The 27,540-nt window shown below is 41.6% G+C and overlaps 1 protein-coding gene across 3 annotated transcripts in view; it reads right to left on the reverse strand.

Annotated features, from left to right (window-relative positions):
* Positions 1-27,540, reverse strand: part of LOC134527895 (uncharacterized) — a 95,354-nt gene that overhangs the window by 53,187 nt on the left and 14,627 nt on the right. Inside the window, exon 1 of one of the 3 annotated variants that reach the window (XM_063360900.1) lies at positions 9,546-9,961. The exons of 1 other annotated variant lie outside the window; for it this stretch is intronic. In XM_063360900.1, the coding sequence (XP_063216970.1) occupies positions 9,546-9,726 (181 nt within the window). In that variant the 5' untranslated portion in view covers positions 9,727-9,961. Of the gene's footprint in view, positions 1-9,545; positions 9,962-27,540 lie in introns of those variants that run through there. One more of the 3 variants, XM_063360899.1, reaches the window with a different exon arrangement.

Here is a 27,540-nt window from a genome sequence, read left to right on the forward strand (position 1 = left end):
AGAACCTTAATTATATTGCACACACTAGCTTTCGGAATTGAAAATAAATATTTGATGTACACAAAAACCACTACTTTCCTATAAGTTACAATCTATACTAATATTATAAAGCTGAAGAGTTTGTTTGTTTGAACGCGCTAATCTCAGGAACCACTGGTCCGATTTGAAAAATTCTTTCAGTGTTGGATAGTACATTTATCGAGGAAGGCTATAGGCTATATTGTATTGTCAATAACATTAGGGATCCTTACTAAAAGTTCAATTTAGAATCAAATGCGTTGGAGGGGGTTAGATACAATATGCAGTACACGTACGAAGTGTGTGTTGCAGGCGCTAGAAGTTTATTAAGTGAAATACCACTCACTGACTCACTCATCACGAGATCTCTAAAACTATACACCCGATCGACTTGAAATTTAGCATAGTTACTCATTTTGTGATGTAGACGCTCACTAAGAATGGATTCTGCGGAAATCCGATCCCAAGGGGAGTTTCGGGGCGTAATATATCAAAATTTCCAGTTTTTTGGTAGGAAATTACCATGGCAACGGCTGTTGCTTTGTTGATGCGTCATTCGTCTCTATGGCAACGACTATTTCATTGTTAGTGCAGTCCTCATCACCATTCAAATTTTGCGGGTACTTTGAATATCAAAAATTGCACTTTTTTTCAAGTATGTATGTATATGTGTGTATATATATATATATATATATATATATATATATATATATATATATATATATTACAGACTTGAAACTTCACAGTAATGTTCCTTATGTTATGCAGGATGACATTTTCCGAAAATTAGATCCCATGGGTGGTTAAAACCAGGCAACATTGGGTACTTTGTCTGCATGAGAACAGGATTTTGCATTGTTCATGCCTTTTGCGTCTCCATGGCAACGGGCATCGCGCGGCAGTGGCGTACCCACAAGGAGGGGCATGTATAATGTGCGGCGCAAGAGTGATCTGCCTGTAGACTGCCGTAGCGAAGTACGGGTACATCAGTTGTACGTTGCGTGCACAAGTCGGGAAACCATCGGTGCTATTCATTTTCTCTCCAGTACATTATACAGCATTGCAATAAATTTTCAATGAATTTTTTTTTATTTACCATTACTGTAAATGGCAGATACGGCTTAATTTTTTTCCATTAGTATAGCCGTGCGAAGCCGGGTCGGGCAGCTAGTTTCACACATACACAAGAAGTAGGATGTATTCTTGACGGACAAGTTATATCAGGAGGATTTATACAGAAATCTGTTCCACAGTTTAAGGTTATAGTCAGTACTGTTAATGGTATAAACATTCTTGCCCCTGTCTTTGGGCTGTTGATACCTTTAAGCTCATTGTTTTACATTAATAACAAAGTAATTTAACTTGAGGACACTGCAAGCAATAAAGCCTGTAAACTGCATTTGGTTTTGTGTCACGGCGCGCCAACAGGCTTGCGATACTCATCCCTGCAGACACAGGGATGCCTGGCAGATGCTGCGCAAAGTAGTCACTGGAAACTGTTTGCCAGCACGATTGGGAATAAGCTTGCAGTTCGGGATCAGCTACTGGAAAGGGCAGTGTCGTTTTTTGAGGAAATGTATCATGTGCAAGCGCTCGTGAGCAAAGCAATGACACAGTAATGAACTGTTTCATAACGTAACTTGATTGAAGCTGAATCTTGAGTGGTGGATGTGACCTGAGAAGGCTTAAAACTTTGATGATGCTGTTTTTAATTGCCAGTTACCTGCTTGCTCTTTAAGGTATGACGGCAAGCATTGAAAGGTTTACTGTGCTCCTATTTTTGTTAATCCACGTGGTGTGTGTCTGCATTTACCCACTGAAGAGATCTTGCATACTGACTTGGTTAAGTTAGTATTTTAAAATCCACATAATTTCCAATAAGTGTGCCCAAAGAGGCAAGCCTTGCTTCTAGCGGTGAACATTATCTGTTTTTTTTTGTAATCTCTGGTACTTAAGGTTATCTTGTTAATTTGATATAAATGTGTGAACGCATAATACAGGTTCTGAAATTATTTTATTACCATGCACATCAATCTACAGGCTGCCCCTGTTTCAATTTCCCAGTGCTCTCTGTAATAACTAAACAAATCAACAATTTGCTTCTTATTGTTTTAATCAACAAGTGCATAATCACTCCCCACTAGCTGAGAATAGTTGAACGTGATATTGTGGTGTACTTCGCACAGTCTCTGATAATGGGAGCTACCGCATGACAAGAGAATACGTGGACCCGGAGAGACTCCCTTTCTCCGTGTGTGATGTGGCCCACATGGAGACAAGAGTCAAGGGCTCCTTAATCAAAAATATAAATGGTCCACTTGTGCATCGGACAAGCATTCCCGGTGACCTATCCTGTGGGCTCTTAAGGCATCCCATATGCCTATACCTGGAGGTTGCTACCATGTGGTTAATAAAACACAGATTCTCTGTCACATATTTAATTTCTCCCTGCTGGTAGCACTCTCTTGCTACAGAAATACTTCAACAGATTAAATGCCCTACGGCACAAACTGACACAGTGGATGCTTGATTTCATTCATTAGGTACATTAGTACATTTTTGCACCGAGTTAAATGGGAAAAATTGCTTTGACAACTAAATAAATGTTTGGAACTAATATAAATTTATAACAGATTTATTTAAGATTTCATATTATAGTGATTACAATTACAAAAAATAAAAATAAAAATTGTGAGCAAGTCTTTCAGTACTCACCAGTGTTGTGTAAACATCTAACCTCAGAAACGAACAAATTCATGCGTTCTCATGCTGCAAATACATGTATATTATGCGTTGTGTTATTGCATTTCTTGCATAATTTATTAAACTGGCCTTATCAAAACCACATGGCAATGTGTAGCGATGTTCAATACTGAGCGTGATAAATACTCGCTTTTCAGTACGTACTTTCTCCACCAGCTGCTAGAAATCGCTGCGTGAATAGTAAACATTGACTGCCACCATCACGTACAGCACAAAACAAAAGGAAATTTTAAACAGCTCCGATAAAAGCAAAAGTCTTAAAAAAAAAAACTAAACTTCGGCTTTGGACATAATTTTTGACAAGGAATTTTACTAAAATACTCTGCCCATCTTGTTAAAATTCATTAAACAGTTAATACTATAATGTTTTTGCACAGTTAAGTTAACTATAAATTATAACAAAGTATTAAAGGATAGTTATCCTATTATAAAGTTTTAATTTTAATACCTATGCATATTCATGGACATTCATTTCTTATTGAATGTAATTAGTTTAATTTAATTTTAAGTAAAAATAAGCCTGCCTAGTTTGAAATAATCAACTGAATGGACTGAACTAAGTATTTAATAATATTAAATTCTAAGATAAACAAATATTATGTATTCATATGTATTTGCTTCAAGCACAATTTGTACAATCCAGTAATCCAGAATATATATATATATATATATATATATATATATATATATATATATATATGTATGTATGTATGTGTGTGTGTGTGTGTGTGTGTACACACACACACACACACACACACAGAATATAACCAAAAATCAGTTTTTCCAGTGAAGAGTTTTCAACCATGTCAAAAATTACCCCTTTGAACTTATCAACCTCAAGTTCTACCACTGTGCTATTGGGATAATTGTGATTTGGGAAGGAGACTATGTATCATTAACAATGTAATGCCAGTTTTCTTAGGTATTTTAAAACTTGGGATTACTTTTTACAAATATATTCCAAGGTAGTTTCATTTGGCACACTAATACGTTTGGCATGTATGATACGTATGGACCAATATACCAATACGTATGAAAGTGACTATAGACAGGTTTTTTATGTTGCTAAACATGGGTCCGCCATCTTTGTGTCACATTTCCATTCATTGACTTCCGTTCCATTTCCAGGAAATACCAAATGCAGTATACCGAGAGCTAAGACTGTTACACGTAAAAAAAAAGTTTTAAAAAATTACGTACTATCTGTACTTCTGTACTATAACGTTATAGGCATGAAATACTTGGCAAATGTACAGAGGGAAGAAAGGGAGGGTGTAGCACTGGCTACCAAGACAGAACTATCTGTAGGTCACACGGGTTTAGAGGCAGCAAGGAGATGGACAAAAAGAATAAAGTTGACACGAACTATTGTTATGAATTGGTTATTTTAGATTGTACGAAAACATGATTTCAGTTGCACAGCAAAATGTTTGTAAGATAGTAGTTATTAATAGCTTTCTTACAAAATAAATTTCACCTTGTTACTTTGAGTGGTTTGGGAACTACCGGCTTCTAAATGTTCAGCCAGAATCCCAAGGATAAATTATTTGATACAATTATACATAATATATTTTACAGCTTAAAATGAATAAGGGTTAAAAATGAGTTTTAATGTTGTACAGATTTATTTTGAAAAAATAAGGCAGTATGTTCTGTGTGTGTTGGAACTCTAGAAAAATTGATTGTTGCATCAGTTCAGCTAGCATCAGGATGAACATGTACGGTCTTGCTCTTGTTCCTCTTCGCTAGTTCAGTCAGCTGTTCAGCTGTACACCTGACAGAAAAGGTAGTGGTGTAGTGACGTCTTCACAAGCTTATCAGAAGTTCATTATTCCTATTGTGATATTTTGTTCCAAAAGATGGATTTGAATTGATGAACATGCTTGCAATTGAGCTTTCACCCTGTGGCAGTCTTCCCTTTTCACTCATTTCTCCCCTCCCCCTTAGCTTTCTCCTCAGATCCTTTGCATCTTTCACCCCTACCATCTCTTCAACCAACCCATTCCACTCCCTTCCTGTCCCGCCAAGAAAAGCGTTCCTACCCCTTTCCGTTCGCCTCCAGTCCCTCTGAAGCTTCCTTCCGTGATCTCTCCGCCCTTTGTACCCATCTCTGTGTATCCTAGTCTCCAGCTCCATTGATTCAATAATACAATCATGAAGTGTTCAGTAGGAGTTTTTAAGAATACAGACGAAGTGCCGCTATATAATATTAAATAAACACATTTTTTGAAACGATTCGTGCTCCAACTATTGCAAAATAGTTATATCGTCTCAGAAACCTTCACGGGCATGCACATAACAACTCACCAAAATTTCATCGCAATCGGATGAATGGTATAGGAATGCATACGGCACAAAAAAAACTAAAATTAAAGACATGACAAACGCATCAAACGATGGTGCGTTTAAAATTCAAGGCAACTTCTATCTATTGACGAAGTTAAGAACAAAACTGTTATTAGCGCCTTTATTTTGCTAGCCGCTGCGAGCTCCACTAAGCGGGCTTGTCTCACCAAGGAGAAAAATATGAATTTGCCAGACCTTCTATGTGTATGATCGTGTGGCAGACATAGAGAAATGACACTCACTCACTATTTGTATGTCTATGACCTATGATTTTTTCTGTTATACAATGAAATTATCACTTTTTCACTCCCTTAGGGAAGGAATTTCATATTAATATGTGGTCTATGTGTTAATCCAGGTTATGAGCTCGCTGTAGGCCAAATTTCATCCAGATCTGTTCAGCCATTCTTGCATGATTGAGTAACAAACATCCATCCATCTATCCATCCAAACTTTCACATTAAAAATATTAGTGGGATTTGTGTGGAAATTCATGCTGCGACCCATTTTCAGCAAACAAGAAGCCAATCACAAAGGCATTACCAGTTATATGTTAGGATTTATATATCAATAATCTCAAAATGAAACTCATTTCCGGTAAATCGTGGTATTAAATTGTACTGAGTCATCTGATGACATTTATGAGTAAGTTGGTGTGTTATGAATTCTGTGAATTAAGCATGTAACATTCTCAGTGTCTCTTCTGTTAAAGTTCATAAATTGTCTACTGGTGAAAAATCATCTGCTAAGTATTCGCAAAACAATTTGTCACAAACTAAAGAAAACATCACTTGTAAATTGAATATATATTTGTCCTAGAGATTTCACCACATACTGAAAACCATACAAATACGCAAGACAACTTGTGTGTACATTGTGAAGAATTGATGGAAAATCAGAAAAATTAATGAAAACTGGAGACTCTGTTCAAGAAATGGTAATCATTTTAAGCACATTAAGGATTGAAAACCACTTAGGGTGGAAAACCAATTAGCCACCACCAATGTGTTTTAGCGCAGCAACTTTATTCTGTTGCTCTCTATATATAAGTATACGTGTATATTTTGTACTTGAATTTTGTGACACAGTAGAAGGTAAATAAAGATTAAAAAAAAATACATCAGTTCCTACTGTGCAACCAAACCCAAGCGTAAACCCTTAACAGGGATTTTTTTCAGCAATGGAGGCATGAAGCCCCGACTTGTTACGTGCAATAGCTTTGTGTCTCCATACTTCTGAAAAAAAATCCATGTCAAAGGTTGAGGATTGGGTTTAGGTGCATAGCAGGGACTAAAGTATTTTTTTAAACTATTTATTTACCTCCCATTGTGTCCAAATATAAATTATATTCTTTCTTATACTTGGAAAACCACAGGGTTGGGGCAACGCGATTAAATCACAACATGGTGACGGCCGCTTCACTGCATAGGCTATCTAATGCGACCTATAAATGGAGATTTCTCAGAAACCAGTACAATCATAAAAATGCTGTTTTCAGGGTAAATACAGGAACGTCTACAGTTTTCGAAAAATAGTATTTTCTGAGTTTTGTTATTATTTCATAAAAATGCTGCACGTAAGTTTATTACCATTATCAATTTCCGGAAAAGCCATGACGTAAGAATATTACCGACAATTACTAGTATTTGTAAAATAGATAGTCTAACCTAACCAACTTTAAAACAGTAATCTATTTTAAATATAACAACACTCTCGTAAGTAATAATTAAAAAACATGTTAGGATATGGAAAAAAAAATTTGGATTTTGGATTTTTTTTCAAAAACTGGCTCTACTTCACAATTACCTTATTTTTCCTCTGAAAAGTGGCTCTCTTACAAAATTACCTTTTTATTACTGTAAAAGCCATTATTTTAAAAATTATATATATTTTGAGAGTTCTAAAAAAAATCTGCAATTACGGACCTCACTGCGTTTTAGAACAGAAAGAAAAAAATAAGAAAATATAGATTTCACAAACTACACAAGTCCCTAAATTAACCTTGAAGCGATGGTTTCTAAATTCCTAACGGTTCGTGAAAAATAACAGTTCAAATATTCCATTAAATTCTCTGTTTTTTTTTTCACTGATTACCCGCAATTGTGTTTCTCTTTGTTAAGCACAACAGTAGACAACTATGAAGAATTAAAAATAAGCTATTTCTTCCTTTTCACATATTGAAGTTTATTCCTGGATCCTGGGGGTTTATTTCTGATGGCATGATCCTGTTGGGTTGATCCAATGATAGATAATGCTTGCTGTTTTAATTCAGTATGTCGAAACATCCTGATAGTGTGAACTTAATGGCTTCATCCTGTAATACATTATGCTTGCTGTTTTAATTCAATACAATGGGAGATCCTGTACATAAAAAAAATATTGTCATATAGCCTAATGAATTATGATTGTTACGTTGAATAAAGATGATTTTTTTTTAACCTAAAATCATAATTCTTTCTTATTTCGCAATTTCTTTCAAATGCAGGATCTTCCAACGTACCGAAACAAAAACAGCAAGCAATTTATATAACAGGATCAATCCAACAGGATCAATCCAACAGGATCATGGCATCAAGATCTTCCGACGTACTAAACTAAAACAGCAAGCATCATGTACCACAGGATCAAGCCAACAGGATCATGCCATCAGTATCTTTCATTTACTGAATTAAAACAGCAAGCATCATATACCACACGATAAAGTCAACAAGACATGCCATCGGATCAAACCTTCAGGATCCAAGGATAAAATAGGATACATGAAACACCAGCCATATTCAACACAGAATGTACAATGGCTGTAATCAAAGAATTCCTTGGAAAGACTGCCAAATTCAATGTGTCATCTACTTCAGTGCACAGCAAGTATTCTTCAAAGAAGATGAACAACATTAAGCATTCTTTTCTAATTTCTGCCTCCCATTAGACTTGTCCATTACTATGTGACTCATAGTATGTACTTTAAATGCAATGTAACGAAACAAACATTTTGTAATACTATTACTGGTAATTATCAGACAGCGCTGCTTTTTAAAACGGAAACAAAAAAAAAATCAAAAACATTTTTTTCACACACTACAAACACCCTAAAATTTACTCCGAAGAGATGGTTTCTTAATTTCACTAGTTTATAAAAAAATTAATTTTTATATTTTACATTACAATACCTGTGCTTTTACACTGCTGGTGCCATTCATCGTCTACCTGTTTAAATAGGAATATATGTTTTCTATATATTTGAGACGTTCTAGAATTAACCTTTCCTGAAAGGAAGGTTTCTTAATTCCTACTGGTTTGTGAAAAAATTAATTTACAGCTTCCATTACAATACCTATATATTCACACAATTGCAGACATTCTTTGTTTACCCGTGTGGGTTTTAAAAAAAATTTTGTTTAGAAAAATATTGAACTATGTACATGTTGTGATAATGCAATTTGTTTCAATAACGACTGTATTGCAACTATAAGGAATTTTTAATGCTTATTTTGCATGTTTCTTGTTTCATATGAATATAAGTAATTGTATTACGAAATGTTTGTTTTGTTACATTGCATTTGAAGTATGTATTTTGAGTCATGTAATGGACGAGTCTAATGTAACACAGAAATTTGAACAGAATTATTAATGTTGTTCATTTTCTGTGAAGATTACTTGCTGTGCACTGAAGTAAATGACACATTAAATTTTGCAGTCTTTCCAAGGAATTCTTTGATTACAGCCATTGTATATTCTGTGTTGGATATGGCTGGTGTTTCATGTATCCCATTTTATCCTTGGATCCTGAAGGCTTGATCCTGATGGCATTATCTTGTCAACTTGATCATGTAGTACATGATGCTTGCTGTTTAAAATCAGTGTCTGAAAATCCTGCACATGAAAGACATTGTGAATTCAGGTTGAAAAAAAAATCTTTATTCAACTTAAAATCGTAAATCATTAAGTATACAATTTTTTTTTTCATGTACACAATCTTTCAACATACTGAATTAAAACTACATCACGTACCACAGGATCAAGTCAACAAAATCATGCCATCATGATCAAGCCTTCAGGATACAGGGATAAACTTCAATATATGAAAGAATTGGCATAATTTATATTCTCCATAGTTGGCTAGTTTTGCTAAACAAACAGATACACGATCGCGGGTAAACAATGATGGCAGCGGATGTGTGAAAACACAGGTTTTGTAATATCAGCTTTTGAACTGTTATTTTTCACGAACCAGTAGGAATTAAGAAACCATATGTACCTTCAGGGTAAATTAGGGACGTTTGCGAAAAACATTTTTTCCGATTTTTTTTCTTTCTGTTCTAAAAGCCGCTATGTCCGATAATTACAAAAAAAAATCCATTCCCGATTTAGCAAAGTTGACAGAAATTAACAAAATTCTATTGTTAGAAATCCATACCCACCGTTAAGCCAGTTGCACTGAATCCAACTAAGCAGCTCGCTTTGACTTCCTGAATTATTTAACTTTCTTAAAATTTCAATGAATTCTTCTTGAGCTTCTGGGACTGTCAAAGAATTAGATTTTTCTTTTACTTCTTCAGTCAGTACACAACCATTATTAATTTGACAGACGGATTCAGTCATTTTTTCAAATCTACAGAATAACTCGCACTCAAAATAAACAACTCTAACCAAATATAGGACAACATAGGAAACTCAGGCCAAATAACATTGGTTAAGCGCGAGACAATTTATTGCATTGTTTAGCGCTATTTTACTCCCTACGCCACTAGATGCCACTACTGCAAACTAATCTTAGGGAACCCTTCCATTTACAAACGAGAGAGCAAAACGCCTGATCATGGGTATTGTTTTTGTTCAATGTAAATAAATATGGCGGTGTTGATAAAAGGAAAGACCATAAACAAGGCAACGGTATTTATTAGTACGCCGCCATATTTTTGATTTGCAGTGTTTCTGTGAATGTTTTGACGTCCCTCGGCCTAAGGTTCCTAATTTCCTGTTTGCGAAAATGTCCTGTTTTGCCCATTTGGCTCTCGTCGGTGAGGAGTGTGTTCAGGCCAACGTGGCCGGGACCGGAAAATACGGAACCTGGAGGGAATTTTGCGTGGGGAGGAGGAACGGTAGGTAGTTCCAAGGATAACTCGGTGATGTCCGCTTCCAACTGCCCCTTTTATTTCCGTATAGAGAACCTGCTGCAGCCTGGCCGGCACGTCGCGGAACGAGCGCCCTCCCCGCCGCGACCCGGACTCCCGGAAATAAGTCTCGTCCTTAGAATACGTCCCGACACGAACAGAGGAGGTAACCCCGTAACTAATGGTTCCCGTTACGATTGTTCCATATTGATGCACAGCGCTGACGTCGACCCAAGTGTCTCCTCGGCTCCTTCAGGCCATTATGCCTCGTCAACGTCCTCCCTTGTTTCCCCAGTGAACCCTCAGTGTTGTGCATCGGCCAGGGACGCACCCGCGTGCGCCCTAGCACGCCAGTGAGCCGGAGTTAGTGTGTAAATGTTTCTGTGTTGTATATATTCTTTCCAAATGACCGTGACTTTTTAAGGGTGTAAATAATGTAACCGTAATGTATTTATTAGTGTGTAAATGGTCTTCTAATTCTCGTAAATGTGTCACAGTGTCTGTATGTAAGCGCGGCCTGGCGCTCATCCGCGTCGCGAGGGGTGGCGCTCTCCCACGCCGGCCGATTTCCCCTCCCCTCCCCGGCAGCCCGCGCGCGACGGCCCGCGGGCCCGCGGGCGGGCGGGGGAGAGCAGTTGAACTCAGGACTCAAGCAGCGGCGGACGCGCGCTCCGCTCCGCGCTGATCGCGAGACGGGTCTATCGAGCTCACGGTCCGGCGACACCGCCACAGTACGAGCATTCGCAGCAGCCGCGCTGCCTACGTTGTGCCGCCCACGCGATTGGATGTCCGAGTTACGAGTTACGAGTTACGTCACGGGTCGGTCATTATAGGACGCGTAAGCATAGTTACGCATCGCTGAACCGTCGCCGACATTACGAGTCAGTACGTAAGAACCACGCACGCATCACGTGTCTTTGTGAGGGACATAGTTACTCATTGCTGAACCATCGCCGACGTTACGAGACCGTACGTAAGAACCGCGCATACGTCACGTGCCTTTACGAAGCAGTTGATTATCAGGAACTTTGTTACGTGGGAGAACTGCCAGTACGCGTCGGGACGAGTGGGCCGTACGAGACGGTCTTTGGGAGTCCGGGTCTTCGTGGGAAAGGCGCGCACCCCGCGACGGATCCGCCAGGCCGCGGCAAGCTCTCTGAATGCAATAAAAGAGCTCGTGGGACGATTAACATCGAGTGGTCCTTTCGATCTACCTGTCATTCTACCTCACCATCCCTCCAGGTCCCGCATTTCCCGGTCCCGGCCACGTCGGCCTGGACCCACACCTCTCCGACGAGAGCAGTACGGGCATAACAGGAATTTCTAGTAAACAGGGAAATAGGGACCAGAAGCCGAGGGACGTCAGCGCGTACGCGGCCCGTCACGTAAGAGGAATAAGGTCCTATGAGTGCTCGTACTAACTGAGAAGTTCGGCGGTCCAGAGAGGCACTTAAACAGCCTATAACGTAGGCAGGAGAAGTCCCGGAAAAACTCGTAAAACTGAGTACGTCCAGAGATATAACGAATGCAGCTAAGCTGCAGAGACGACCCGTGACGTTTCACTGTCGGCGAACTTCGAGATGAGAACCGCGTCTCCCGAGCAGCGCGGAGCGGAGCGCACGTCTGCTCGCTCTCGCCACTCGTTCACCACTGCCGTCCCCCGCCCGCTAGCGGGCCGAGGCCCGCGGGCCGCAGAGGAGGGGAGGGGAAATCGGCCGGCGTGAGAGAGGCCCGCCTCACGGTGCACCAGGCTGCGATTACATTACTAACATAGCATGCCGTCACCCGACCTATGTGAAAGGCCCGGGGGGTACCTGACGGGCGCTACGGGCGTCGCGATGCTCTTGTTGTCCGGAGGGGCGCCAGGCTAGCGGGCTGCTAGGCCGTTGGTGTTGGGTCGTGGGTACTCTGCCCCCGCGTGCCCCGCCAGGTACACGGCTTGAATCTACCCTGAATGGCTCTCCCTTGATTGTGAAGGCCGCTCGGCCGTGTGGAGGACGGGAGACTCCGGAAAATTAGTATACACGAGTTGGTGAGAATTACCTTTAATCTAGTCCCGCTACAAAACACTCTCACCAACACTGAGCGACGTTTAGCCGTTACACAATTAACACAGACAAAACATAACACTACGCGACACTAATGGTTACCGCGGCAGTCTCGCGGGACGCGGGTCGATGCTCGCTGGAGACCGCCAGCGCCGAACATTAACGGGTGCAGGGGGGGCTCTATGAGCGGGCTCCTAAATTCGGCGAAACACTTATGTGAGTGATACTATACGCAGCACGGTATCACGATGAAGACAGTCGGGATAGGCCCGGTTCCGTAAAATACGCGCCGAGTCGACGTGGGCAGCTTATGAATTAATAATAGGTTTAAATTTAAATATTTAGTGCAGAATAAAATGATCACAGAAAGAAAACTTGGATGCTGCCCACGGACACACGTCTGTTCCCGGCGCGGAGTGGTTCGAGACTGCCGGACATGGCCGCCTCGCAAGGAAGTGAAACTTTCTCTTCTTTGTGAGTCGGCGTCAAAAAACTTATATTAACTTAATTTGCTCTATTATAAGCTAAAAACACGTTTCAGGTGCTCAATTAAAAGGTAGCACCTGGTAATTGTGTGCTTAAGGCTTAACAACTGTTTTATAGTAGTATTTAATTATTTGAATTGTGGCATCAAGTTGGCGACTGTAAATTTATCAACATATTGTCTCACTGTGAGCCGTTCTAGTTGGATTTCTTCTAATCTGACACGATCATAGTCACGGGCATTTTAATTAAGGCCAGTGGCCGCGGTGACTGTTAATGAGGTTTGTTGTCTATTGAGGTCACGGCCAGGGCGCTCGCCTGACTCAATCCGGCTGGGCAAGGGGCGCGCTCCGAAAACGGGATACGGTACTGGCGGTGCGGAGCACGGGCTTAAAGGCCATGGTCGGTACGATGTCAAGCATAAGCACTTGAAAGAATCACAAAATTATTAAAACGACATGACAAGTAATTAATTAATAAAACGAAATACACATGAATTAATTAGTTACGAATAAATGACAAGTGAAGTATTTACACAATGTTTCAGACATGAGAGTTTTGTTACGTTACGAAATATATGCAATCGTGGAGGCTCATGACCAATTAAAAGTACATAATAAGCATAATTATTTACAACACAAAAAGAAGCCCACTGGCATGCTAGTGCGCACGCGGGTGCGTCCCTGACCGTAGCACTTCACAGACGGTGCACTGGGGGGACAAACCTCCCTTAGGACCACGTCGGTGGACAGGTACGGGCTCTGCATCTGGGAGGGTACGACGACTGTTGTCATATGCCCCCCCTCTCCCGAGACCGTCCTGGCCCCAGACGACGGACTAGACCGGCAGCTGCATTCGCGTCCGGCCACGTGTCTGGTCGTGGGTTCTCTGCCCCCGCGTACCCCGCCAGGTACGCGGCTTGAAACGTATCCTGAGTTGCGGGGCTCAGCTGTGTGAAGAACGGAAGGGTTCAGAATAACGGTAGACGACACAGTTTATATTAAAAGGTGTTTAATTCACGTAATTTCCGGTGGTACGCGTGGGTACTTGGTACGGCCTACACGTACACTACGCGGTACAAAGTAGCTAAACAAACCGTGCTAATGTGCTGTGCGGCATCTGCGCCGTATTACATTTACACTTTAAAACTAAATACAACACTACAACAACCCTTGGATTTTACCGCGGCAGTCTCGCGGGAACGTGATTAATGTTTGGGAGGGCTCGACGAGCGTGACCCTAAATTAACTGTAACATTTACGTGACGTTGGAGCCGGCAGGCATATGCGCGGCGAATTAACTTCCCTTGTGAGATGGTGCCAAAAACTTATATTCTATTAATTGGTTAAATTATAACAAAAAACACATTCCAGGAGCTTAAATAAAATCTAGCACCTTGTAATTGGGTGCTTAAGGCTTAACAGCTGTTTTGTATTATTTAATGATTTGAAATGTCGCACCAAGTTGGCGACTATCAATATAGTGACAAATTGTCTCAATGTAAATTGTTTAGGTTGGATTTCTCCCAACCTGACTTGATCAGGGTCACGGGCACTGTCATTAAGGACAGTGGCCACAGCGACTGGTAATGAGGTTCGTTGCCCACTCCGTGTGTGCGGTGCTCGCACAGATTACCTACGACACACTTGCTTAATGGTTATGAATAATTACTATTGTTCTAGTGTCTCATTCATTGATTGTTTTATGAAATCGAGTCCCTCGAAGTAACGCGGTTTGATTAGTGCTGTTTTAAAGTACGATGCCAATTAATTAGGGCAAGATTTTAAGTAGCGCAACTATATATTCAAAGTAGCGCTGTTTTCTTTTATGATAATGTTTATTTCTGTGCGCACAAAATAGCAAAATCATGTGTGTAGTTAATACAATGCAACGAATAAATGTGACGAATCAACTAACAATATTTTGCTCTTTCCTTTATAGCTATTCGCTTCCTTCATTTTCATTCCATGTTCAGCCAATTTTTACAGTACGCCACTCCATCTACCACATCAGTGCATAACAGCTCTGGTGAGAAAAACAAGAAGCTGTCAGCGCTATTTAACCTGACGCTACCAGATCGCGCTGGTGTGTCAATTCATTTCAGATACACATTTAGAAAGCAGATGCGGGAATTACATTAACAGGTGTATTAATTAATTAAAGTAAACAGAAGTAAATTAATAAAGCAATTATTTTTTACTTTTGATGTGACAATGTCTAATAATGGATGAACGCTGGCTGCACGCACGAAAAAGTGTCCCGTTACACACATTGTTCTGTTATGTTCAGTCCCGTTACGCTCATTGTTCCATTATGCTGTGTTCCGTTACACTGTCGGCGAGTGCAGTAATAACAGGTTATGTTACAATTGACTAAAATATTATGCTGATTCATATAATTGTTTATAGATATTAGATTACAGCTTATATATATGAAAACTTGTTCATAATTATATTTAAACTTTATAGCTAAACACCAGTTTTTAAAATTAATTACGAGTCATCTACACGTGAACTGTTTCGTCGACTGTTTATAAAGTGAAGTGAAAAGTTAATGTGGTTTTCATTGCTTATTACAACGACAATTTCGGCAATAAAGGTTAATTATTCTTGCATTTTAAAAATCTGATTACTAGTATAATTTCAAGTATTTATTCTTTTATTGTTAAAATAAAAATGATTCAATTTTATTCATAAAAGTGTCATCGTCCCGCTAGCCCTCCCTCGTGGTTCGACGCCCGGCTGCTCAGTTGTCATGGGTAGAGTGGGTTTCGGCCAATGTGGCCAAGGAGGGTCAAGCTCAGATATAATTATCCACCACCAGTCTGTGACGAAAACCCGGTTAATTATTACAGGATCCTGTACATGCGGCTGTCCCAGCGCCTCCTGCGGATACTCCAATCCGATATGCCCATATACACATTGAACAGGCCTCGCGTTACTGGTGCCTTCTAGCGCTATGTAATATAGTTCGGCGACATCCGGAAGTGTGGCGCAACACTGACACACTATGCTACAAGCTACTATGTACAAACGCAAATGCCCCAGTCCTCGCCACGTGTAAACGAACAAGATGAGACTCGTGCTATAAATGTATGCTGCTGTTATGCTCGCGTCGCGACGCCGACGTCCACTTACTGACTCGTTGGCTCACTACTCATCGACCGTCTCGAGGCACGACTGCCTCTCGTCACATGACTGCTTCTCCTACCCGCCTGGCGACGAATAACTCCCTCGCGCTCCGGTGCGGCGCGCGGCTCCTCATCCTTCCCCCTCCCCGCATCCCACACTTACCCTGACGTGTCGTAGACGGGTGTGACGTAGTCACCCAATGAATAATGGTAATAGTACAAAACATAAACACTTAAATGATAATCATAATAATGTACAATAAAATGAGATGAATAAAGAATATTTACAATATTCGTCCCGCTGTAAATACAGCGTCCATCCTTTCCAAAGAAAGTTCATCTTCTGCTGTTGATCCCCTGGCGCGCGAATCTCCCTCGCCCACTTGCCCTAGCCGCACCGCACTACACTGTTCGGCGCACTCGCGTCACAGGGCAGGAGAAGGTGTTGGCGTAGCATAACGGGCTGTGAGAGCTGGGTGGATACTTGGCTCGACGTCAAATGGCCCCCCTCCCTCGAGACCGTATTGCTCGTCAACGTCTCTCATTTATTCACACGCCACTGCACTGGGGGACAAGGGAAACAAATGTGTCCCCTCATTATGGAGGGGTGTAGTATTTTGGTTCCACACAAAGTAGGGTAGCCAGTGCTGTATGGTAAACCGTGGCGCCGTGCCCCCTTGTCGTGACACCAACAGGTGGTGGCTCTCGTAATCCCCCAAGTATGTGGGGGCCCGACGTGTCCGTGCCGGGTGAGAGCCCGTCATCGGCTCTGCTCCGGCTGGTGGGGAAGGGGTAGCCTGGGGGGTGGAGGTGAAAATCTCGCCCGTCTCCTGGCTCCGGGAGGCGGGGACCTCCCACAGCACGGGGATGACGGCCTCTGCATCCCTAACTCCTGTTTTTCCTCCCAGTGTTCCTCCTCGTCCAAGCAGCACATCTGCCTCGCCTTCCGTCGCCTTTGATGTGGGTAGCGTCTTTATCCATCTCATCTCTCTCAGAGTCCGGTTCTGTAATTGTCATAGAGAATTTTGTGTCTGTCAGACTCATGTCCAATGGCCAGTGTGGGACCCATGTCTCCTCTTCCGTATCCTCCCCCTCCAAGTCTGGTTCCGTAATTGTCACGGATAATTTAGCATCCATTAGGCTCATGTCTAATGGCCAAGGTGGGGCCTGTGTCTCCGCCTCTGTGTCCACCCCCTTAGAGACTGGTGCGGTGACGAACCCGGGGACCTTCGAGTCTGTCCCTGATGTGTCTGTGCCCTCGCACGTCGTGCCCACGTCAGTTTCGTCCCGACCTCTTGTGTCAAAATCGGTGCATGCCACAGGCCCCGCCAGACCCCTCGTCGCATCTGTCCTGCTCGTGGCCTGTTGTGCCAGGTGTCGGGGTGACACTCTCACCTCCATGTCCGTAGGGACTCGCTCCCCCATGTCAGGGCTTCGTCCGTGTCCCCCGTTCTGGTCTAGGGGCGTGTTTCTCCGTGTCACGTGGTTCCGGTCTGGTTGCGCAGCTATCGGTGCGATGGAGTGCGGCATGGTTGCCCTGCACCAGGTGTCCGCAGGAGGGTGGTGCCGGATTGGAGTGGTAGGGGTAGAAGTGGCCTGACCCGCCCCTGTGTTTGGTGCTCGGGGCGGTGGTGACTCCTTGGCGACCATACGCATGTCATCTCGGTGTATTTTTGCCGGTCGGCCACTTTGAGTCTGTACCAGGAGTGCCAGAAATTAGGTATTTCAGCACGTTTTTTTATTTTTATTATAATTTTAAATTTTTTTGGAAATTTTATTATCCATATAATTAGGTTTCAAAATAGTGATTAACACTTTGTTAGGCTGGTAGGTTTGTTTTGTATTAGGTTAAGTTTAAGTGGGAGGTATCAACATACTGTGCTCCTGTTTAGAAAGTAAGTAGTAGGATACAGGCGAACCTGGTTACGTGCCTAACTAAAGAGTATAAGTGTTGTATTTTTTTCTCTATCCTCCGCATTCAAGCGGGGGAGTGTGTGCTAGACATTACGTACTCTGGCAAGTTTTTATATTTTTATTATTATTTAAATTATTTTTGGAAATTTTATTATCCATATAATTAGGTTACAAAAGGTTTATTTACACTTTGTTAGGCTGGTGTACTCTACTTAGTTAAACTTTACTGCAGTGGCCCAAGGCACTTTTTCATAGGTGACAATATGATCTTTTGCAAGTCTAAAGACGACGTTAGCAGCCGGGATGACATTTCTCCCGCTTGCAGTCACGCCCGGGGCCAGTAACATTAATTCCCTGCATGACTAATTTTGCATACAACAGCTCTGGACGAGTGGCTACCACTTCTCAGAGCCCAGCTTAGAACAGCTCTTCCCTTCAACATATGTCTTAGATTCACTCATAGAAAGTCACGTTAGGATGTGTTTACCCATGCTGAGTGGTTTTGTTTAGTCCCCCCTCTTCCCACGCCCCCTAGCGAGTGTCATCGAAAGTTCATGAACCCAGCAGGGCGAGTGGCTTGAGTCAAGGCCGTTCAGCCTCCAGAACTGCGGTGCGATTTGGAGACACCCATGACATCTAACGAGCTCCTTTAGAACTAACCTCCTCGAGGCTGACAGAGAAAGGCCCCCAGTGCTCCCTGTGCACTTAATATGGGTACTTCCATTTCCCCTCTCAGTTAGGCCGCCAGAGCGCAGCACTGGCTACAGCATAAGAACACAGGCTTCACCATCTCGACCTGGCTAGAGTTGATAGGCGGTTGTTTTCGGAGTTGCTCTCTAGATAGCACAGTAATTGCGCGAACTTAGAGTTAACCACTCGGGTTGTGTTTTGTTCCCGCCCCACCACTTCGAGCATCTTCGGATACCTTCGGTACACCCCCGCACCCAACCTTAGTTCCAGGGCTGAACTCTGTTTTTAATTAAGACTCTTTCCACGCATCTGGCACTTCTACCAGCGACCTTTTTCTAGATGGTATATGGTAATCGTCGAAACGGGTTCTGACGGAGATCGTCTAATTATATAGTCAACATGCTACAAGGGATCAGATTCCTAGATTAGATAGTATGATATAGCCAGCCAGTAGTAAAAATTAGAGTTATTTGTTTTAGTACTTCTTCTTCTATGTAAATTAAATTATGAAATTATTCTTTATTTACCGCGTCGGGATTTGGCCTGCCAAGACGCGGCACCGTCCGGAGTGACAGCATCTTCCACCCTGCTTTGGCGAGTGTTTTTTCTACTTCGCTAAATTCCCCCCCCCCCCCCCCCCAACGCCACCGGCCCTTTTTAGGCCTTTTGGGCCAATGTTTTTCGGGACTGTCTGCAAACAGGTCTTATTCGCAAGAATGGATTTCTGTTACAGGCAGGGTCCAAGAATCCAAGAACCAAAGAAACGGTTTGGAGATATGCTCCTAGAGCCAGCTGCGGAGCTCCGGTAGTTATTCTCGGGAGACTTCCCAGCGCTGTTTCCTATGATGGCCTAGGGACTACCACCCTGGTCATTTAAGGCCTATTGCCATGTTTTTATCCATCCCCCACCAAATTGTCAACGATTCGTGAGTGAAAACAAGCTAAGAAGTGTCAGCTTACGGACCGATAGGAAGATGTGAACCTAAGTAACAGGAATTACAAATTTATATATATTTTGCCATCACCCAACTCAGTGAAAGGCCCGGGGGGTACCTGACGGGCGCTACGGGCGTCGCGATGCTCTTGTTGTCCGGAGGGGCGCTAGGCTAGCGGGCTGCTAAGCCGTTGATGTTGGGTCGTGGGTACTCTGCCCCCGCGTGCCCCGCCAGGTACACGGCTTTAATCTAACCTGAATGGTTCTCCCTTGGTTGTGAAAGCTGCTCGGTCGTGTGGAGGACGGGAGATTACGGAAAATGATTGTATACGAGTTGGTGAGAATACATTTAATTTGGGAGTTCCACCGGGGGTCCATGTAAGTACACGGTACGCGCTATAAGTCCGCTCCGCAGTTCAGTCCCGCTACAAAAATTCTCACCAACACTTGGCGACATCTAGCGGTTACACAATTAACAAGAAAAAAACACAACACTACACGACACTAAAATGGTTACCGCGGCAGTCTCGCGGGACGTGGGTCGATGCTCGCTGGAGACGGCCAGCGCCGAAACTTAACGGGTGCAGGGGGCGGGCTCGATGAGCGGGCTCCTAAGTTCGGCGAAACACTTATGTGAGTGATACTATACGCAGCGCGGTATCACGATGAAGACGGTCGGGATAGGCCCGGTTCCGCAAAATACGCGCCGAGTCGACGTGGGCAGCGATGAATTAATAAAAGGATTAAAATTTGAAGGTGTGGTGCAGAATAAAAATAATCAATGAAACAAACTTGAATGCTGCCCACGGACACACGTCTGTTCCCGGCGCGGAGTGGTTGGAGACTGCCGAACATGGCCGCCTCGCAAGGAAGAGAAACTTTCTCTTCTTTGTGAGTCGGCACCAAAAACTTATAATAATTTAATTGGTTACATGATGAGTAAAAAACATGCTCCATGTACTTGATTAAAATGTGGCACCTGGTAATTTGGTGCTTAAGGCTTAACAATGGTTTTAATGTATTTAATTATTCAAATTGTGACATCAAGTTGGCGACTGTAAATTTACTAACATATTGTCCCACTGCGAATTGTTTTAGAGGGATTTCTACTAGTCTGACTTGATCATAGTCACGGGCATATTAATTAAGGCCAGTGGCCGCAGTGACTGTTAATGAGGTTTGTTGTCTGCTCCGTGCGTGGTGTACTCGCCCGGAGTGGCTACGACGCACTTATCACATGTCGGGTAATTAGTAATTTCGTAATAATGGCTTTTCGCTTAATTGAATTATGGGTTCGAGTCCCTGGGGTTCCGTACCTTTAAGTTTCATTGCGTCTATTGGGGTCACGCCCGAGGCGCTCGCCTGACTCATTCCGGCTGGGCAAAGGGGCGCGGTCCGAAAACGGGATACGGTACTGGCGGTGCGGAGCACGGGCTTAACGGCCATGGTTGGTACGACGTCAATATCAAGACCAAATAATTTTATTGTTTTGTTTTGGTAATGTCTTATGATTGGAACTACTAATTTCACATTTATAAAATTAATATAATGTATTTAATTTAATAATTTTTCTTGCACGTAATACAGTTTCGGGCTAGTCTGTAGCATTCTCTCTTTATATCTATATGTGTGTGTGTTAGTGTGTGATCTGTCCATTGAGTACTATTTTAAAATTTAATCTTTAACAGGAAAAGAAAATTCTAAGGAATAAACCAAGATGCCTATAGACACGTTTGTAGTATCTCTTTAATAAATAACGATCCTCTTTCCCTCTCCTTTTTTAAGGGAAAATATAAATTAGTTTTCTGGCATCTCGTTGCTCCCTCTGATGGTATATTTATTTAGTCTTTTTTGCTCACACACTTTCAGTTCTTAATCAGCCATTTGGGCAATTATATTTTATATTGTTGCACGAGAGTCAGTTACACAGGTAGGACGTGGGTCCCGCCTGGCGGATGAACCGTCGCAGTCCTTGCCATTTGGGGGCCAGCCCGGCATGAAATTTCTTGGCCTGTGAGGACAGTGGGTGTTGTTGGACATTAACCAGGTCCCCTGGACATAGTACGTTCGGGGGCCTGCTAAACTGCGGAATGTGTTGCTGTAGATACCTCTCCTGGTTGGCCCTGGCCTGCTCCCTGATAGTTTTCAGCTTCTCCCGAAGCTCCCCTCCCCACTCTCCTTCTGTAGCAGCCGATGCCACCTGGCACTCTACCGGGAGGGCCAGATTCTGCCCCTGTACCAGCTCTACAGGAGAGTAGCCAGTGACAGCGCTTGTTTGTCGTCGTAGACAGTAGAGTAAGTTCGGGATGTGTATGTCCCATTTGCTGTGATCGTCACCCAACCGGAGGCGAAGCTGTGCTTTGATTTCTTGATTTCGTCTTTTGGTCGGGTTCGCCCTGGGGTGGTATGTGGGGGTAGTGTGGTGCTTCACACCCCACTTCCCACATGTCGCCTTCCACCTGTGACCTAGAAACTGACATCCGTGGTCACTGAGGAGTACCTCCGGATACCCAAAACGAGGGAACACTTCCCCTTCCAGCAGTGACCTAACGTTTGAGTTGGGGTAGACCTCCACCCACCTAGTAAACAAGTCTGTCACTACCACCAAAAAAGTTTCCCTTATGATATTCTGGGGTAAGTACCCATTATATCCAGGGCGATAGTTTGGAAGGTGTTGGCATTGAATAACAGGCTGTGAGAGCTGGGTGGACACTTGGGTCGACGTCACAATAAAGAACATTAGGTACAACAAAAACTGACATAAACCTACAGAATTCAACTTTAAACATTAGAAAACAACAGAGTGCCTTACAACAGACACAAACAAAAACAAACTCAAAACAATAAATTTAAAACACTATAAACTAACAGTATGACTTACAAAAAGACCATATACAATAGAAAACATTAGATCATTACACATCTTAAATCAACATCTTGCAACAGAAAAAAGAAACCTATAGAAACAATAGTAACCAATTGGATGCTTTATAGTGGAAACGAACATAAATCAACAGAAAAGAATGGAAACACTAGAAACAGCATATTTAAACAGAGTTACTTAAAACAGAACCAACAAAATAAAACAAAATACAATGAAAAGGGCGTTGTCTGTAAAGTTGGTTTACGGACGATAATTTTACGTGATGACGTTATAAGAAAACATTGATGAAAAATTGCATACTTTTTAATTTTCAAATATTATTTACAGTTTTTGCAAATTTAATTTGAATAATTTGTTTAAATATAATCAGGGACGTAAATAGACATTTTTCCACCTGGGGTAACATCTCTTCTTTGTAACCCCCCCCCCCCCCTCCCCCCGGCTTCATCCGGACAAAAAGCCAACGCAAGAACATAATTATAATTAAATATTTCACCAAACCAACAAAGAAAAATTTACCGACAACACGTCATCATATGACCACTACATATGAATTCCGCAATTCCACATATTATGTTTTATTAATTAGATAACAAACAAATGTATTTATATACAGCAATTTAATTTTTACTACAAGATAAAATACCCACTTATAAGCTACTTAATTGACATGTAATCTAAAAGTAGCATGTTTGATATATACTTTCACAATATTTACATAAATGCTGCAAATGAAATGAAAAGTTTATCATCAAATGACAGAACATTATGTGTGGACTGAATCGACAAAAAGAACACGATCTTTGATTATGATAAATAGAGTTAATATTATGAATAAAAGATTTCACTCAAGTTGTTATCTTGAGAATCATAATTATACATTTGGCACAATATCTTAATCTACTGACTAATTGTGATAAAAAAAATAAATCACACACAGAAATCTTAAAATAAAACTTTACTTTACGGGCTCTTTTGGCTGCAAATGTATTTACAATACCCTCAAAAGAAGCTTTTAACCTAACTTGTGCTCTATTGATATGATGCTCAGGTTGGTTAGTCGTTGCTGACCTGTTAAATTTCTAAGGTAATTTTTTATCATTTTTAGTTTGCTAAAAATCCTTTCATTAGAGGCGGTTGAGACTGGTATTGTGCAAAAAATTCTCAATGCTGTCGTTAAGTAGGGGTATGCATCTTCAAGCACATTTTTATATATTAATGGCAGAAGATCTGCTGGTGAAGCTGTTTTCATATTAGGGCTTAAATCCAAGGCATAATACTTAAAACTTTCAACTTTTATCGCCAGCTCGTCCCTGTTTAAGTCTTCTTTATATGTGGTAGCTAAATCAAGTGCCTGTTGCTTCAATTCTTCTCAATTTAGTGTTTCAAACAGAGCTCCATTTAGGAAACCAAGTAAACTATTCATGTTTTGAATAGGTTGAAACCTTTGTCTCAGTTCACTCAGAATCCGATCTATTATTTGTATAATCAACAGTCTGAACTTTTTTTCTTCTGAGAATTCATAGCTTTCATCTTCACCCTTTTCATCAAACATTCGCTTTTTATTTCTTCCCCTTACTTGTTTGAAATGAGGATATAGGTTAAGCTTTTCTGCTATTTCTTTCGCTTCTCTGATTGTGTTTGTGGAACTATTTAACCTTTCTGATCCTAATTCTGATATCAGATGGTTAATATGTTTTGCTGATAGATCGATAGTGATGTCATCTCTTTGTAATAATTTGTTGACGATATCAATACGGCTTAGTTCCCTATACCAAAAACAGGAGAAGACAATGAATTCAAACTTTCTGACATTTCTTAGAAAAGAAGTTGCTTCTGTTTTTGTTTCAGCTGTTGTTATTGGTCTGGTCACGAGATCATTCAAAGCATCTATAATTTTGTCTAGATGCTTATATATTACAGCAACAGCTTCTCTCTTAGTCGACCATATGGTATTGCTTTGCAGTTTGAGAGATAAGGGAACATGTTGCACTAGAACCTCCCATCTATTGGTGGAGAAGCAAAGAAATTGTAGAGACAATTAAGTTGGCCAAAGAAGGACTCTGCCTCTGGTGATAAGCTAGCAGCATTCACCCCAAATAAGTTTAGCGAATGTGCTGCACATGGCACAAAATATGTCAAAAGTAGTATACGAATGACGGAGCTGGGACAGGCGCCAGGCGGTGGTGCTTGGTGCCGACTCCGCCATCTTGGATTGTGACGTCACGGCGGCCATCTTGGATGGTTGTGACCTTGACCTTTGACCTTGACCTTGAATTTGATCCTCAAAATCCGCCAAAATTGGGCAAAATTTGCCCCAAAATTCCTCAAAAATCGCCAAAATTTCCATTTCTGTGGAAAAAAGTTCCGCCAAAAAATTTCAAAAAATTCCACAAATTAAAAATTTCTCATTTCGAGGGAAAAATTTCCCGTTTCGAGGGAAAAATTCCCGGTTTTAGTCCTTAAAAATCCCAGCGGCTGAAAATTCCTAAAACTGGCTTAAGCATCCTTAACTCAAGCCTCAGTTAAGCCATTTCTAGGAATAAGGATACCATGACCGCCATCTTGGATTATGTCGCCACCGTTGCAATTTTAGTTACGGTCGCCATCTTTAAAATCTTCATTTACTATCCGATTTTAATGAATTTTTTTTTAAAAATTATAAAAAAATTTAAATAATAAAATTTTAATAAAAAATATTTAAAAAGCATACATTAACGACACGGAGCTCGGAGTCTGCGGTTCGAACCCGGTGGGTGCAAAAAAAATTAAAAATGACGACAGATCCTTCCCCCTAGGTGGCTGCTGGCAGACTGACCCCCACCACTTTTACCAATGCACATATACCATCAGGTAGTATGACATCATGTCCACCATCTTGTCTTCGATGCTGGAAGCCAACATCATTGTATCGTCGGCTAGAGTGCGCTGACACCATGCTAGTTTAATTCTTACCCACTAGAGTGCAGTAATCATTTATTACTGTGACACCCGCCATCTTGTCATTTGGCCGCCATCTTGAAAATCCATAATTATTTAGCTAGAAATTCGGGAAAAGTTCCAAAATTAATTAAATAAATCACTCATTAATTTACATATTGATTCGATCGATTCCCGTCCTCGGTTAGATACCCGATCGTTGCAATAATGTTTAATCTTATGTAAAAAAATAATTTAAATAAACCATGTTCAACATTCGTAAAGAGACTCTAAATCATCTACGACCACCATCCTATCAGACATCAAGACCACCATATTGGAAATGTGTAATTTTAATGCTAGAGATCCGGGAAAAAGTTCAGAAATCATTAAATAAATTTCCGATCAATATACTAATTAATTAGTTCGACTAAGGTCCTTGGTACGATCATGGATGATGCAAAAAAATTAAATATAACATCAATTTAACATAAAAGTAACAGGTTCGAGGAATTAAACACCGCAAGTTCTTTTACAAACATAATATTTATTACATAATTTCTATTCTACCACAGGATCACTTACGAAAGCCAGCAATCTTATAATCATTTAGTTCCGCAGCGGTGTGAAATGACTAATTCTTAGCTCCAATCGGTTTATACTAAACAGAGTCCAGCCAGAACCTTTACAGACATAGTCCACCTCTTCTTGACAGAGTTTCTGGATACCGTTTTTAACAGTTTGCTTCACATCGTTAGAACTATAAATTACTGCAGCCGATGTCTTGAATGCACACTTCTTCACTTTGTCATCGAACGGATATGGCTTTCCATATATACAGTCCAACCACAAGTTATATTTCAAAGGTCCGTTTGTTGCTACATCATCAGTAAGCTGATTGATTATCTTCTGTCTGATATCGTCAAGAAAATTACAACTGTCCTTCGACTCACCGAACGTATTTAGATAATAGTAGTCTTTCAACGTTCCACGAAATGCAGACTGTGCCAAGTAGAAGCCATTTCGTTCACTTGTAATGCTCCGAACACAGTCTTAGGTTTAGTTACATGTTCAGACCTCATAACAATCGGTTGCTGGGCATCTGTTTTTTTGGTTGTACACTTTCGTGTCTCCAATCTAAAGCGAGGAGTCGAAATGTCGGCAGGTAGTTCAGCAGTAGGAGCACAGACTCCACCTTTACATTTTTTCGCATGATGTCGCAAACTATCGATTCGAGTAAACCATTCATGACAATCATCACATCGAAACTTTATACGAGAAGGATTCTTTTTGCATTTGCTCCGCTCATGTCTATGTGCATCATGGGAAAATGCGAACGACGTATCACAGTAGCTGCAAGGATACCGTGCTGATGTAAACGAACCTTTCAGACCCGATCCAGATATGGACGTTGCAACAGTAGTACCATTTCCAGGCATACTCTTATGAACATCGATGCATCGCTGTTGCACCGAAACCTTAACTTTCTGCCGCACAGCAGGACCTTTACATGCCTTCATGTGCGTTTTCATATTATCTTTTCTGGCAAACTGCTTATGACATTTCTCACAAACAAACATTTTACGATATAGGTTCTTGACACATTCGCTCCTCTCGTGTCGCCGAGCATTGCTGTTGTTTGAGAAAATCTTGTCGCAGTAACAGCACCGATGTTCGCTAGTTGACAAATCAGCATCCATTGAAGTCTCCATCGAGGTCGTATCGTCGATCGTCGTGGTTTCCTGCACATCCAGCTCAGTAGTTATTAAGCTATCTTCTGCTGGTGGTATCACATCTATTGAAATCTCCTCCAATGTTGACGTCGTCGTCGTTGCCAACGAGATCTGCTCCACCATTGTCGTCGCTGACGTCAAGGTTCCCGTAGACGATGGTACAACATCCATCGAGTTCGACGTTAAAGTCGGTAAAGATGCCATCGAGTTCTCAAGAACAGGTAATTACGCGACTTATGCACCAGATGAAATAATCTAGGTGATCCTTACACCGTCGACGACAGTAACAAACTGACCGACCTGCTGTCTAGGACTCGCTTATATACATGCACCGGATGGAATAATACGCTAATCAAATCAAGAATCATTTACAATAATACTAGAGTCAAAACAACATAAAAAATAGAAGCACCGACAACGAAAAGGCAGCACCGACAACGAAAAGGCAGCACATTTGGAAGCACCGACAACGAAAAGGCAGCACCGACAACGAAAAGGCAGCACATTTGGAAGCACCGACAACGAAAAGGCAGCACCGACAACGAAAAGGCAGCACATTTGGAAGCA

This window comes from Bacillus rossius, chromosome 1 (assembly GCF_032445375.1).
Source record: "Bacillus rossius redtenbacheri isolate Brsri chromosome 1, Brsri_v3, whole genome shotgun sequence".
NCBI classification, from domain to species: Eukaryota; Metazoa; Arthropoda; class Insecta; order Phasmatodea; family Bacillidae; genus Bacillus; species Bacillus rossius.